At 38.1% G+C, this 16704-nt stretch overlaps 1 protein-coding gene across 1 annotated transcript in view; it reads right to left on the reverse strand.

Moving 5' to 3' along the window:
* NCKAP5 (NCK associated protein 5) overlaps positions 1–16704 on the reverse strand; it is a gene marked incomplete at both ends in the record, with an annotated part of 239157 nt that overhangs the window by 94289 nt on the left and 128164 nt on the right. Inside the window, 1 exon segment of the mRNA XM_080346974.1 lies at positions 662–730. Coding sequence (XP_080203100.1) covers positions 662–730 — 69 coding nt within the window.

The following is a 16704-nucleotide window of genomic DNA, read 5'->3' on the forward strand; positions in this document are numbered from 1 at the left end:
CTTGCGTATAGTGAAGAGCCTTATTTTAAGACAAATGGGAGGAACAAGTAAGAAACAGTATATATATGGAGAAAAATGGCATGCAATAGGAGATACTAGACATTTCTGGAACGGTGAGCGTTGCTAGAGTGCTCGGACAGTAACTGATGGGTGAATTCTGTAACTGGAAGGTCTGATCAGAAGCTGAGCTGTGCAGTAGTAGAAGGGAGACAACAGCTAGAGAAACCCAGCATAAAAAGCTGTGTATGTAACCCTAAGGGGAAGATGAGATATTCCCTGGTTACAGAATATACTGCATGGGAAAGCTGGGGGATTTTTACCAGAAAAAGCCACTGTCACCTGTGTTCCACTCTACATAAAAGAAGTCCACAAAACCTAATAGGAAAATTATCATTTTCTCACCCTAATGAAACCAAACCTGTTCCAAATATTGGTCACAGGATTATGAACTTTTCAATGAAGAGATGTGGTCAAAACAGCTTACAGCAGAGGTCAGAAAGAACAATACCTATGACTGCCAAAAACACGTTCCTGGAATTAATTAGAATGAGGTAATAGTAGAAAATTGCAGAACAATGTCGACCTTGTAAGAGAGGGAGAGATTCATTTCTATTCATTTAATTATAGTACCAGGTAAGAACAACCTTTTTATCTACCTTACCTCATCAAGACATCTTTCATACTGCTCTCTCTGGTTTTCATTTTCCAGAGCCAGTGCTGAATTCTCTGCCTACAGGAAAGCAGAATAAATAAATACATATGTAAATTAATCAAGGGGGATCTTGTACTGTATGACATTTCATAAAAATTCTCAGGGTGCTTACTTTGGGCACTTCCTCAAGATCCAGAATAAAAGCACTATACAATTTATTTTGCTACAAGTTGCTATTTTGAGTAAAAACAGAAGCAACATTCGTTTATGAGATTATCCACACCGTGCATTACAATTTAGAACAATATCAGAGCAGATACTCCAACTGTGTCCACGATCTCATCTTGTCAGATGCAATAGCAATGAAACATTATAGAAAACAGTGGTAGATCTTTTCTTACTCCCCCTTTTCTGTTTAGAGTGAACTTGCTGAGAAAGCCACTTGGAAGCAAACAGAGGCAGTTACTATTGAAAGGAAACAAAAGGCCATCTTATGTAAACTTCTAACTGTGGCAGCTCCTCATAACCCTGGTTTCTGTCGTGGGTAACTCCAAATGCACTGGTCTTACTATAGCTAATTGTGAACTGCACCCCTTAAATGAACCAGATAAATGTATTAGTCTTTACTTAAAAAAACAATTCCTATCATTTCAATAGTGAGAGGTATTTTACTACATCTAAATGCAATCTTAAAGTCAGGAAGTTTTTCTCTCACATATATCAGTTTAAATATGCTTAAGCTTCCTGTATAGTAGTGCCTTTCATCCATCTTTGATTTCAATTACACTCATACTTTTGCATAGTGCAAACTTCAAAACAGCACAATCTGGTATGTAAAATACAGTAAATCAATGTATTTTTCTATATGTTATGACTTGATGTTAGGAATTCTTTCAGTATTAGAAAATCACTGAAGTGTGCTGTATACAGTTGCATCAGAGCAAGTTTCAACCAGTTTGCTCTTGAAGACAGAGAAACTAAAGCCATATAGAAAAATCTATGAGTTCAAACTGGCTTTAGAAACCTTCCTCCCCCCCACGCAAAACTTCACATCACAAAACCGTAACATCAAAATCAATGCATCCACATAATGACAACTATTATACAATTTACATTATTTGCTTCACTTTAACCTTCTGTCAACCTATAAAAGTTAAACAAATGCTGTTTCAAAAGAATTGTGGTTATACAAATCAGCAGTCATAAATATATCCAACATCTGTAATTTCAGAGAAAAAATTAATGTGTGTACTGTACGGAAAGATTCTGTGGAAAGACACACAGTTCTCTCTTCCTTGTTAAGAAAAGTCAAAGATTCAACAAAATGAAAATCCCAAAGTTCAATAAATTAGTTCACCAACAACAATTTCAAATGTACCTAAATCCTAAAATTAAGATTAGGAAGCAAAAGTAAACAAACATAATTATCCAGCATATTGGAAGAGAGTAACGAATAAAAGGGAGGTAAGAAGCAAGGGCATATAGAGCTTACTTATTTACAAGTCTAAATAAACAACCGTATGGAATCAGTGCTTTATCTTGAGGGTACCATCAAAGCCAGCAAAGGTGGCAGAATGCTCTGCATCAATTTTTCACAATGTCACCTACCAATGGATTCAACATATGGCTATAAAAAGTCTATGGGTGATCCTGCAGAGAGCACCGTGAGATGAGGCAGCAAAAAGTACAGATGCAGAAGAAGCAAAGTAGAAGGAGAAACTGCAAAAGCAGCAGCAAGAAATCAGAAGCTGGAGGGTAAAGAGTCCTCCGTACCGAAGTGCCTTTCATTTACAGTTACCAGTTTGCTTTTACAGACTGTTCTTGCATATTGATTGATGAAAACAAAGAGATGACTGCTGTATAAAAATGCATTTCTATGAGTTAAAGATTTACAGATTATTTCTCCATGACTATCACCCTAAAAGGCCATCCAAAATAAATTCTTCTTACTGTTTTGAAGCAATCATTAAAGGATTAGTCTGCATAGTGTTTAACTCACTCATGTTGGTATATCTGTGGGTTTAATTGCTTTAATTTTCATTTTCACTAACATAAAAATAGATTGTATGATTTTATCTTAAAATTGTTAGGGCAGACTTTTCCCATATAGAGATATGTAGAAGAACTACGCCACGTAGTTGTATTACCCCAAATACCCAGAGAACTCCCTGTATTTCTCTTACTCCATTTTTTAATGCTGTGAGGCTGTAAAATGGAAGCTAAGTCTTCTTGGATCTGTTAGCTGTATCTCTGATTTCAGTGAGCTACTCCTTTACAAACAGGCTACTGAAATTAGGAAATCTGGACTTGACAGCATTATAAATAAATGCTACGTTTTCCCTCTTATCAAGCCACAGTGGAAACATCCGTATAATAAAACCCTTTTTCACAGCACTGGCTTTGAAAGTGTAGTGAAGGGATGTAATGCAGTCAACGTTAGCTTGACTTTTGTGCTTCTTGATTGCTGAGCAAATCATGCCTATTTATGTGGCATTTTTGTAATGAGGACTGCACTAGAAAGGAACACTTGACTGACTTTGCTTAAGATCCTGTGCCAGTACCCACAACACAGGAAAACCAGTACTTGATATACTAAATCACTCTATATTGCAACTGAATACTTGATAATAATCCTCATTCCCCCCAAACTATTCATTTGGAAAATTTGTAATAGCACTTGTGGTCTCAAAACCCTGCCTCTTAATCTAACCCTTCATTTATTTAACATAAACCGCTGGGTTTTGATGTTATTGTAGGCCTGCTTAATTTTTGCTCAGAGGGATCTGTTTACCTCCAGTATTGCATATTCTACTCATCTTTTGCCAGTTAAGCAAAGTAGGTCTCCTTGGAGGAAACCACTATTACATTTTAGTTTCATTTTTATTTTCAGGCCGTACTTAAACCAAGCTAAGGCACAATAAGAAGCCCACACTTCTCACAGCGTGAAAGCTGTTGCACACCTGCAAGCACCCAGAGGCAGCACCCTAATGCAAGCACCCTAATGCAGCCCCTTCTCCCATAAACAGCCTAGCAGGGGACTACACAGGAAAAAAACTCATTACTGAGAACAGTACTCTTAGATATCAACTGATTTCTATAGTGATTTCTTGTAGGTATATCTGTCCTCTAGGAATTTATGTATATTTTATGTTACACATAGAAATAAACTGTCTCTGTCCTTCAGGTTCACAAACACTCCAAGTGATGCAGCCCAGCGAGCTGCTGCAGACAAGCAACACTTAGCACCAGGCAAGCCTGGCTTTTCTTGGGCTCAGCACGCAAAGTACAGTATCATTCTGTCAGCCAAAAGTAACTGTGCCAGAACTTACCATTCAATGAAACATTACATGTTGCTTTTGGATCATTATAGATTCATGGATTCTACAAACGTCAAAACAGAGTTGCTTCCTAGTTCCAACTGGTAAGAAAGCACTTTGCACAATAGTCTCTCCAAACACTGGGAAATTTAAAGATTTCAGTTTTGACTTGGATAATGCTAAAAAACCTTCAACTACCTTAATTACAGGCAACTTTGTTCTGAATTGAGAGACTGACTTTAGGGAAAATCAATTTGAAAGCAAAAACTTCAGACTACTTTGTAGAAAACAGAGGTTGCCTTGTATTGATACCCTTGCTAAGAGAGTCATTGCAAAAGACTTTGTCAACAATGATTGTAATCCCTTTCTCAGGATGGAAAACACAGCCCTGGTAATGATGAAGTTTATCTTTAGGTCAGCTAAGAGCTTTCTCTCCCCTTCACAGATGTTGAAGATCACTCTGGGTTTCCTCCTGCGGGGAAGCTCTTTGCTCTGTTTCATTCCAGGCTGGCAACAGGCTACACACCTGATGCACTAAGGTCTAGTCCTGTTTGCCAAAATGAGTAAGAATCTGACATTTATTTCCATTAATGTAGACACAAGTCAGGTGGAATGAAATAAACTGTATTTGTTTCACAATACACAATGTTTCCTTAAAACTTCTTTGCAGTAAGAGGAAGTTCCTTGGTTCATAACGATTTGTTGTTCATTATGTTATAGAAGAAATAAGGAGACAGACAGTAGCCTTAACTTTTTTCATATCTCTATAACCATGTTACATACTGGACCAGTAAAGGCACGACAATTCATCAGAGCTTTTAAAAAAAATCTAAAATGGTTATAATTAACTTTAGGATAGCTGCAACACCAAAGCACAGGAAGCATCCATGCAAGCAGTACAACCACCTAAACTTCAAATTCTTGTGAAAATACATCTTCACATGAAGTCTAAAATGCATCTTAAATATATTCTTAATGTGGTTATATCTACTTTTTTGTCAATGAACAGCAAAAGACGACAGCTTGTTGCATCATAAGGAAAAAACAAATCCAAACCTCCCATACCCTTGCCCCAACACACAGGGAAAGGTTGTCTTGAAAAGTTATTCATTATCAGTAGGCTGTGGGCCAGAAAGTGCTCTGCCCCTTCCCAGCTCACCATCTTTTTTCCTGAGTTTACACAGTCAAAGTACGAGATCTCCCACCAGTCGCCCTGAGACATTTTGGGGGTTCAGTCCTCACCTGCACTCACAGATCACAGCACCTTTCAGCTGAATAACAGCACCAGACTGCAAATAGCTGAAATAAATACGGATTTATATTCTTACACTGAAACAGACGTTCAGGATTATTTCTTCATTCTCTCTTCTTCCTTTAATGATTTTATAGAGAATTATTACAACAGGCTAAGGATTGTCTACTTACTATACTTTGTTCAGCATTTACTGGTGTTTGGTGTAAGTGGCAGACACATTCTGATGTCTAACAATGTCATGAGACATCCATGTCTCCTCCAGATTTGCCTCTCTAAGTGGCACTTGAGAGGACATCTTTCGCTTAACATCCTGCAAAAGCCATTTCTGTGTGCTTCTTGAAAGAGCAAACTGAAGTGCTTGAAACATGTTTGAAAATAAGATTTGGATTTAAGGCTCTAAAGTGTCTTTCAAAAAGTTTAAACTTCACCTTGATTTATAAAGTCAAGAGAACAGGAACAACCGCATTTTGTTATCTAGCTAGGCTGTTTCAACTATTTATGAATTAGGATGTATTTGGTGCACTGGTGTCTTTAAGTGAAGAATTATTTCTTGTACCTATTAGGAAGTCTTAAACAGACAGTCCTCCACACTTCTAGAACCACAACGACATTAATTAAAACACTGAACTTTCTACTAGAATGTATGAATAAAAGAGAAGCACATAGAAGACAGTTTTTCTTACTCAGCCATTGTAGAACTGAGACAAAAGGATGGAGGAAGGAAGAGAAGAATAGTATGTATTTTGCACTGAGGGAAAAGGAGATCATAGAATCATAGAATTTGGATTGGAAGGGACCTTTAAAGATCAACTAGTTCACCCCCTTGCCATGGGCAGGAGATGAAAGGTCTAAAGGTTGTACGTCAAGTTAACAGCTCAACGTGCTTTGAAGGTATCATCAACAAAGGTCAGGAGGAACAGAGTCATGACAGTGAACTTTAAAATCCCTGACAGAATGTACAACACTGCTTACCACGTGCACTTCTTTGTTATTCATACTAAGCCATTTGTCCATTTATAGAAAGCTCTATTGATTTACACAGACACTCATTTGTCTTGCCCTGTGCAGTGTATTAATAGCTGCCCAAGCACTTCAAAAGTGCTCAGCAGTGTTTTTCCTGCTTTCAGCTTCTGGTTTTGCATGTTTTTGTGGTCACAGCTTCGTACAGCGCACATGAGAGGTCAAAGACAAGGTCAAAGCCTTTTGTTGGTAAAGTAAGAAGTAATGCTGTTGAAATCTTTCCTTAGGTCCTTAGGTATTTTTTTTTGGTAAGCTGCTCTTCTAGGAAGAGTTTACCACTTGAACCATCTCATCTTGGGTCACAGGAACCTGTTTGTATTATTCTGTACATGTTACAAAGAAAATCTGTCCTTTGAAAGACGAACCCAACAAACTGCCAGAGAAGTTTAAGAGCATATTTATGCTGCTTAGAAGTGCTGAAAATCACATTTGTGTTTTTAAATCAACAGAACTATAGCAACAAAAGCCTTAATTAAATTCTAGCACTATAAAAGCATTTCCACTGGCCACTTACTAGTGCAGATTATATTGCTATAGATAACTCTTCGCCAGGAGTAAAATGGGAACCTCATCTCCCAACCTGCCTGTCAACATTTGGATGCTTCCACCTCCTGTGTAACAGTTTCCACCAAGGAGCAACACTGGAGCAACCCCGGAGCATCTCCCTGCAGCCCATGTGTACAGCTTTGCTCCCTGGGCCCCATCCCCAGATGGGAACCAAGGCTGGAGAAAGTCAGGGACTGATGAAGTATGCAGTGAATTTAGTGGACTAATACTTAACAAAATATCACTGTATGTTTTCTCAAATGCCCTAGTCTTAACTATTTCTTCTGCCTCATAGAGATGAGGGAAAAACAACCAAACAACAACAACAACAACAAGTTAGTGATATGATGACTACCAGGCTTTTCACACTTGCTTCAAAACACATGCTCCCTTAGCCATCTGCATCATTTCCACATAAGCCATCTTTTTTAGCATAACAAAATAGCCTATTCTCTTTAACCACACTTAAAAACCATTTGTCACATTTTATCTGAAATACTCAGCCAATGTTCAATTCACATTCAGGTAAAACGTGGCATAAAAGCAACACATTTGTGATGTTAAATAATACAATATAGAACGACACAATTATTAATTATAATTCTGTCTATATAAAGACCATATTAAACCTTACTGAGGAGTACTGATAGGGTTCGTTGTTGCAATTTAAAATTTCAACAGTACATTTTAAAATTCTTTACTGACACAAAAGCAAAGTGACATCAGAACAACCCACGAAGGGATTTCAAAAGCAGCTTATCCCACAGGCCACGCTATGCTATAGCTGGGCTAGCAAAAAAATGGGTTTGTAGCCTCATAGAGGGCGTTGTAACCTTCTTCTTCTAATGTATGCTAGAAATCAGAAGATATTTATTCAACATCAGAAAGGCAACCGCTTAAGATTACATAAAAACTTGGGTTTAAATATTCCCAATAAAAAGCACCCCAAGGTCTGCACAGCTGCATATGAAGTTTTACCAGTTATTGATGACCTGATTCATGCATTTAAACATGAATTTACGTGCAAAATTATGCAACAGCTTTAAAAATTGTATGAATTTCATGCTGAGAGAGATCAGAAACTAGAACTTGCTCCTTTATCTGCAGGTCTGCAGCAGATTGCAGGGAGAGACTGAGGCAGGGCCCTGTGCTGGGCTCCCCAGCACCCAGCGCTTGTCCGGCCTCCCGAGGGCTTCCCAGATCCCACGAGAGGAAACACCACAGGTTCAACCAAAAAGATGAAGCCTTCTTTTTGAAAGATGGGGAGAATCAGAATGTCATCCTTCATATCTGCTTATATTAGATAAACAGAGGAACTTCAGGAGTTGAATTAAACAAACCAAAACCAAATGAGATTCATACACTACTGATGAGACTGTCTGCTAAAAATGACTAAAAGTAAACCTCATATTCCTCGTGAAATACCTATTTTTTTTTTAATTATTATTTTTCAGAAGTTGGGGCCAGACATTTTTAACTGGTTCAAGAATGGTATTTGTCTTTTTTATTTTGGTTGACTCTAAAGTAGTTAAGAATGACAAGCCTTTACAATTGTCACCATTTTCCTTTCTGACACCACAGGAATGTCTGGACTTGACGTTATAAAGAGAAGGTTAGGAACAGATCTAGCAAAACAGACTGCATTGCAAGCAAGGGCTTATCTTTGAGCAAATAAATATCTCAGCTACTCAGAGATACACAATAGCTTTGTATGTTTGCCTGCATGCAAATTGTAGAAAACAGCAAATTCCACCGTTATTTACAGAGAATAAAATAGATATACAATATATTCATAAATAAAGCACTACCAATACAGGCCTTTAAACAAACACATGAAAATAATGAAGGATGCTTTTTTTCCCCAAAATGCTTCCAAATGATCACATATAAAACATTTTTTATTAGGATGAGGATTAAAGGAGATCTAGATAAGCAGAGACAGCATAAATCTGTGTATATTTCCTGAAGCTAAAGACATACGTAATACACATGATGGTCTGTATAATGCATATACACTTGATAGAGCATAGAAGTATGAGTATGGCAAACCAGAAGTCCCAGCAGGACTCCTATGTTTTAGCACTTATAGTCTGAATAAGGCGCTGAGCTGCGTGCCCCAGCGTGGCACACGGTCTGTGCACAGACCAAGACACTCACTTCCCATAAACAATATTCCTAAAGAGAAGCAGCTGCTCTGAATGAGCAGTAGAAGGGCCAGCCAAGGAAAGGCTCCTGGGCAGACAGAGCCGCGGCACCACGCGATGCCAATCCTGCCGTGTCTTGGGCTCTCGGGAAGGAGGAGGAATGCTAAAACTCACCCACTTTGCCCAAAACAGCCCCTTTCTGACAGCACAGGGGGTCTCCCCAGCAGCATCCACACAAATTTAAGATATAAGACTGAATTTTTATGCAAGGAACAGTGTGTTTGTGTTGTGAAATTTATTTAACTTCTGATTTTCCAATATTTACAACATTTGGTGATCCTTCCCCTTGCAAACCGTGAACCAGCAGCAGCTGTTCCATCTCATTCTTTTTTTTCTTTCTTTCTTTCTTGTTTTAAGTGATTTGTTCCCTTATGGAACTGTTCTCTGTTAGCAACTGAGAGCATTTCACTCTGACAGACTTACTGTGCCTCCCCATGTAATATTAACAGGCAGTTATTTCTTCTGTCAAAGAACTAAAAATAAAATCCCTGGTCCATAGAAGAAGTATGAGATCCTGAAATTGTACGCGAAACTCAGATTCTTGCAATTAATGGAGGCAGATAAAGGCAAGCAGCATGATTAATCCTAAAGGGCATTTGGTGTTTGATATCAATTTCTATTTAACATGTGATAAACATCTTTGCATTGAAAACTCTTATATGAATTAATCTTATCACATTTGGCCAGTTGCACTTGTTTCAATTTTTCTTGCAATCAGACCAAACTCTTCAGGAAAAATTCTAATTCTTTGAAATTAATAAAGAGTAGTCGAAAACCACTGACTGTCCATATATTCAAAGCTGAAGCTTGGTGAAAAACTTTTCATTGTGGCCACTTTGAAAGAAAATACTTGCTTTGATTTGAAAGAAAACATTTTGCAGAAGATTTGGATCACATTTAAAACCGACATCGAAACCAGTACAAATATTTCTGGGGCTTTGTGTAGTTCTGAAATGATACATATGGCAACCACTTTTGAAAACATTCACTTGCTAATGACAAAAGAGAATGTTTTTGTTTTTAAATTCAGGTCTTGAGGAAAACTCACATACTTCCAGGAGAGTTTTTCAAGCAGTCAGAACGGCAACTTTAGTATTTACTTTAAATGAGTTATCCTTCAAACCTCTGTGATTTTGCCCATGAGGTTGCTGCCACAGTGACAGTTTTCTGCGTTCTGTGATTCCATTCTCCACACCTTCCTGAGCCGCATACTCACCTTCAAGGTTAATCTGACATAGAGTTTGAAAAGAATAGGGTATTGCACATCTTGATATGAAAATTAATTTTTGGGCACTTTATTCCAAGAGATCTCATTTGTTATTTTTCCCCACTTGTCTAGCTGAGATGTTCACAGTAAATACAGGCAATACAACTGGAAAACAAAGCCCAAGGTGCAAACAGTTTGTCTTTACAAGACACACTTCAATATATAAGTACAGGTATAAGCCACAAAGGTGCCCAAGGTCCCTAAGCCCAAGGTGCTCATTTTCTTCAAAAGCTGAAATTCAAGAATTTAGCTATTCTATTAATTTTCCTTTTCAAGTTTTGGCAGGTCACACTAAAATTTCATTCAGCATTAGAAGATAATTAATTAAAAAAATGAATTATTTTTCTTTAAAAACTAAGATAAATTAAAAATGTTAGTCAATGGAATTAAGTAGAAAATCTTGGAATTAAGTACCAGGAAGCCAAGAGTTACATGTATAAATATATATATATATATATATACACACACTTTTTTTCTACTTTCTAGAAATTCTAGCTATGAAGAGCAGCTCTTCTACTTTAAAGCTGCTTTTATGCATTTTTTCTAATTTCATTGGAATTAATATGAAATATAATTTCATATGTCAATGCAAAAAATGGCCCTAGTGCTACAACTGGTACGTCTAGGCTGCTCCATGGACCTGAACTGAAAGGCTGTTATTAAACAATAGTAATCAGTTCAAATTTGGAGGTAAATTCAGCACCAACTTCAAGGAACATCAACACCAAGCTCCTCCCCGGGAAACTGAGCAACTGAGTTTGCTTGGGGTTGATGATAAAAGGAGAAGATTCAAAACTTTAATGAATTCCTGCGTTTCTTCCCGTGTGTCTTGTAATGTATAATCAACACCACACTTAATTGTCTCCTATAACCAGTTATTTTGTCTCTCACCAGAAGGTGAAAAAACAGCTGTTTTGCTCTGTCTTCAGAGAAAGCAGATGCTGAATTTTTATCAAGAAATATTTTTTCCTAATTATTTATCTTGAGTTTCTTCATTTAGTTCAAACAAAAATAATTATGAAATAAAATGATGCAAACTGACAGCCTGGAAAACTCTGATCCCACATGCTTAAATGTCACATTCACTGGCTGTGTGATGGGAGACTCACATCAGTTCTCTATTATCCAATGATTCTCTAAGTAGGAAAACCTCATTTTTTCTGCTGTAGGACTTCTTTATGAAATGGAAAACAATATACAATTGGTTTTCATTTTTAAAAATATCCCTCGAGCTTATTTTCATTTGAATTCTGGTAAAAAGAATGACTTTTCTTCACTACACTGTGCTACAGATTTAAAGTCTTGCGTGATGTTATAATTGATATTGTCACAAAATATTCTTAAACGTAATAAAATATAAAATACATTCTTTCCCTTCTCCTACGATGAATCATTTTACTCTATTCCTTTAAAGACTTGAGAGTTAAAAGGTTTCCACCACAATAAGCTATTAATGTCAACTGTTTCACAATTCATAACACAAATTTATAACAAGTTTCTCTGTTTCTAACTATACGGGAGCAGGGAGTTATTTCCGAAGGCAATCTTTCCTGTGATTTCACTTTCTTCATCAGAAGTCACCCATAAGTCAATTGCCCCAGGTTTTTCAAAATGAACTTCATTTGATGGCTTCTGTTATTTCTCTCCCTTCCAGCTAAGGAGTCGCAAAGCAAAGCGAAGCAGAACAGGTACCGGTGCTCCCTTCTACGCACAGGATCAAATGCCATATCATGTACAGCAATTGTTTTGTAGCCAATAGCTAACTTGTAGTAACTGAATCACAAAATTACTGCTCATTTCTTGCTAACTGAAATAAAACTCTATGTGCAAACATCACCCTGCTTCCCCTGGAAGCCTGGAACGTTCTTCTCTTTTGTTTTTACAGGCACAGCGAGTAGCAAACAACATCCATTCCACACAGCAATACATGGTAGGTTCATTTCTGAACTGACACTTGTTAAATTAAAAGTTCTGATTCATTTTCTTTTTAATCTCTTAGAGTGGAACGGTGAATTGTCAGAGTAATTGTATTTTGCTTAAAAGAACAACAACCCAGACTCCAAAGTCGGTCTCTTTCAAAAGCGTCACCAGTTGGGAGCTGTGTCTGTTTTGTGCTCACTCCAGACAAGGCGGATGATGAGGGATGAGGATCCCTTACAATCTGTCTAGCGTGACGGTACCAGAATGTCATCCTGACATGTCATATGAAATTTCTCCTTTTGTGTGGCTGCCATCGGGTCTATCTACAGTGGCTTTTTGGCTTGGATGAGCAGTGTGTGTCCTTCTCGAGTGATTTTTCTGATCATCACGCTGACCAGGCTACAATTCACACTGCAGCATGGCCTTGGAGCCAAGGGACTGGGTTTCTTTTATAATGCACAAAATCGGAAGAGGAACCCCAGCCGCTGCTGAGCTTAATGAGAGCTCGGCAGAGTAAACTCCCCAAAATGCACACAAAGTGGACGTCAGGTCCTTAGAACAAACAGCTTAGCTCTGAGGATCAGCTCCTGGTACAAAGAACTCTAAGAGGTTATCTTCAGATCCTACATTCACAGCAATAGAGCTAAGGAAGTCAACGGCCAGGACCAGAACGCACTCCGTAACATCAAAGTAAAAGATAAGCCTGTTGGGAAGACTTTTTCCTACAGAGAGAGATGTGCCAGAGGCTTTTTTTTCACTTGGATAATTTTACAGCTTTTGTACCCGATGAAAATAGAAAATATGAAACTACAAAAACAAACATTAAAGCCAGCTGCATGGAAAGTAAATTCTATTTTAATTATATATTACTAAGTGTTACTGCACAATGCTAAATACTTTCCAATTGTTTACTTAACCTTGCTCCTCAGCATATAAAATTTATCTCAGATTTTCTTCTCTGTACTTACATTTGTTGTACTTACATTGTTACAGCCTAGGAGGTTCAAGAAAAGTGTTAAATTACACACTTTGGGAGAAAGTAGCAAACTGTATAAGTTCTTATAAAAACAAGCTTTGGATGACAATAACGGACTCATACAGAACACACATTAAGATGAAGTTGATGGGATTCGGTGGTGCTCCAGTGAGAAGCTCAAGCATGAAAAGCTCAGCAGCAGCAGCACAAGAGCCCGGCTCAGATCTACATAATGAGCCAAATCCACATCACACACAAGTAAGTGCAACTCAAGTGCAGCCACCAGAACTGCACCCCACTTCACCTGTCCCAATTTGATAGCCAAATACACTAACACTAGTATAAAACATGAAATATTGCTGTTTCTTAATCCAAGCTGCTGTTCAAGAGCAGTATCAGTGATTGATCGATTGGCCTACAGGGAAAATGCGGAAAAAGAACAAAAATAAATCAACGTATGAAATACTATGCAATGTAATATATACCCAGGATCGATCACATTACCGCTCTGTCAGATTGGCCTGCAATTGGGAAATATTCCTGCCTGGCAGAGGTCACTAGCAGGGCAAATCAGTTGCTCAAAAACCATGATAAGTTCTCATCTCTTCTATTCAATTTCTCTGCAAAAAATACAGTTTTTGCCTAATACTTGCAAGTTTTTACAATGAACTAAGAATACCTCTTTTTACCCATCTAACTGGGTAACATCTTGAATAGTTGCCCTGGGGTCACTGTGAAGTGCAAAGTATTTGATAAAAAGAGCACAAAGAAGACCACAACTGGAATAGAAAAGAATATATTCTGCCACGGCAAGAGGAGTCAAGAGGAAGACACGAGTTCTTTCCGTAGCACTGAGGGTATGTCAGTACTACACCAAGCAGCTCTATGAAGATCCGTGAGCGCTGGCTCAGGTTGCTAATGCACTGTTGCAATGGGGCTAATGCCCTGGCTTTCAAGAAGTGTTAATTAGTTCAAAAGAAAACTATGCCATGCAGCTACACTACCTGAACTATCTCGCATGGCAGGGAACTATATATATATATATTTTTATTTTTTTTTTCCCAAAAAGTTTGCAACATGGCCTCTTTCGCTGTTTCACTCATCCTACCTTAATTTAATTAAATTAATGCACATAGGTACAGAACAGCTATCTCTGCATGGCACTAGGGAGACACTACAATGTCTAACAAAATTGGGTTTGTGTTGATACAGATCAGGTTTTAGCTTACAGTTTAAGGTTACACTCATTGCTTATTTAAGAAAAAGAATATTACAACTGTCATTATTGGTAGTAGCAGTTGCAAGTATAACTGCTGTCCCCAAACCAAGGTTCTCTACCCGGTGTGTATGCATATGAGCCAAAATTAACACTCAGAGATGAGATATTGTTTATTACATAGTTGCACAAGACTGGATACAGGAATAAAGCCAGCACACCAGAAAGAAAAGTAACAGTCATTATATACAAAATCTTATCCCTACTCAGGGCAGTCCTACAGAGCCAACTGGTGACACATTTGCCTATTGGGTACATAATCGTTTTGGCATACAATGATATCAAATGCAATACAGAACTGAAATGAATTTTCAATGAGGAGGCAACAGGCTTTTCTCTGGCACATGTCTAAGGTCGAAAGAAACAAACTCCATAATTCTTAAACGAAGAAAAAGAAGGAGCTTTTAGGAGGTAAGTAAGGAGAAACTGTTTCAGCCATACGACCTCTTCACTGAAAAGCCTATCTGCTCTTTTCCAGCTTACCGTAACTGTTACGAGAAATGCTAACCAAGTATTTCAGCAGAAGAGATGCCATATAAGAATATTTTAGCTGCTTCTGTCTAAGTGCACAACATTTTCACACAATGCCCAGCCCTCAGACCCATTTCTTCAGCTGACCTGGAACTGCTGCTGCAGGAACTTTACAGAGGACTTTGCTTAGCAAAGGAACCCATTTGTCATTACTCTTCTTCTTACAGTTTACCAAAAAGCTGAATGACAAACCTAGGTCTTATCTGCTTCCTCTTTGCAGAAGAACTTTCTCCTAAAGAACTTAAACATTAAGACCAAGAACATTTAAAATCAGGACTATTCGGAGGAACAGACCACTTGACTAATTGAAGAAAATAAGGAAACCTGCAGGTTTATTGAAGGGAAACAGTTATAATGAGTGAATGAGCACTTTTCTTTAATAATTTCCAAGTCTTGGCCTTGCAAGAGTACACAGTGACCAGAAGAGGGATAGGAAAATGGGCGCTGTCACCAGGTGTGATGGAAGGCCAGCAGTTCTCCCAGGTGTTCCTGTAGGAAGGGAAGAATCCCTGCCCTCTAGATGGCATTCTGTGCCTGTGTATCCCTGATGCGAGTGGAGAGCCCTGCCAGGCAATCCGAGCATTTCTCCACTGCACGGGAAACATGGGCACGCACGTCAAAAAGATCAGCTGGCAGCTCTTGGTCTCAATGGGAGGGTGACAGCTGCACACTGCTGAGTGCCAGAACAGGGGCTGTCCTGGGGCAGAGACCCTGCTTGAGCTGTTTGATGTGGGCAGCAGAGGAAAGGTGCTCAGCCCGAGATGAAACAGAATGGAGGATCTCCCTGATCCTATATGGGGAAAGGTAACTTAAAATAGGAAGGGATGGGCAATGTGTGAAAACTTATAATTAAAAAAGAGGAAATAAATTGTCCTTATGAAAAAACAAACCTCTCGCCCCACTTGGCATTTAATAGTACTGCAGATCTTAACTAGACAACTTTACATTAAAATGTATGCAGGCATAAACATCCATGCACGTAAGGTTATACTGTACGCATGTAGAGCTGTTTTTACGATAAATTAAAATTAAATAGTTAAGTGAGTAATCCAGTATCTGTGGAACCATCAGTGAAAAACAGAGTCACGTGTAATGGACCAAAGTCAGACTATTCCACATTTGATTTATCTGTTCTCTTTATATATTTATAACTAATCTTAAAATCTGTGCTTGTCACCATGACAGATTAAGCAGACTTAAAAATAATCATTTGAGTATTTTCTGCTGTGAACTATTAAAGCGGCTGCATAATAAAGCCAGTGAATATTGAAGTTCATGAGTATGTTAATCACATAGATTTCACATGTTAGTTAAACATATGGCCAAGACGGGAGCCAAGACCCTTATGTGCAAGAAGTCAGCACAGCTCCAGTAATTCTAGTGACATGACTGGAACTATACCTGCCCAGAATCCCAGCTATAATGTCCAATTCTGTATTTCTACAAGACAAACAAATAAATCACTATCAAATTAAGAAAAAGTGCATCACCACTCAGACCTCATTACTGTTTCATCATTTTCCAAGGCCAGTAAAGAGAAATGATTTTGCTATGTTAAGAGTTGTAAGGGATTCGGCTCTAACAGCTGAGGTAAATTAATTGGGATTTCCTATGGAAAATATGCACAAAATACCGGGATCTTCTTCATAATGCTAGTTTGACGTGAACTGCAGCTACTTATTTAGTTTATGAACTATACGACTGTCATTACTGTCAGCCAAATCGCATGCATTAGTATGT

The sequence above is a fragment of the Nesoenas mayeri genome, assembly GCF_963082525.1.
Source record: "Nesoenas mayeri genome assembly, chromosome: 6".
NCBI classification, from domain to species: domain Eukaryota; kingdom Metazoa; phylum Chordata; class Aves; order Columbiformes; family Columbidae; genus Nesoenas; species Nesoenas mayeri.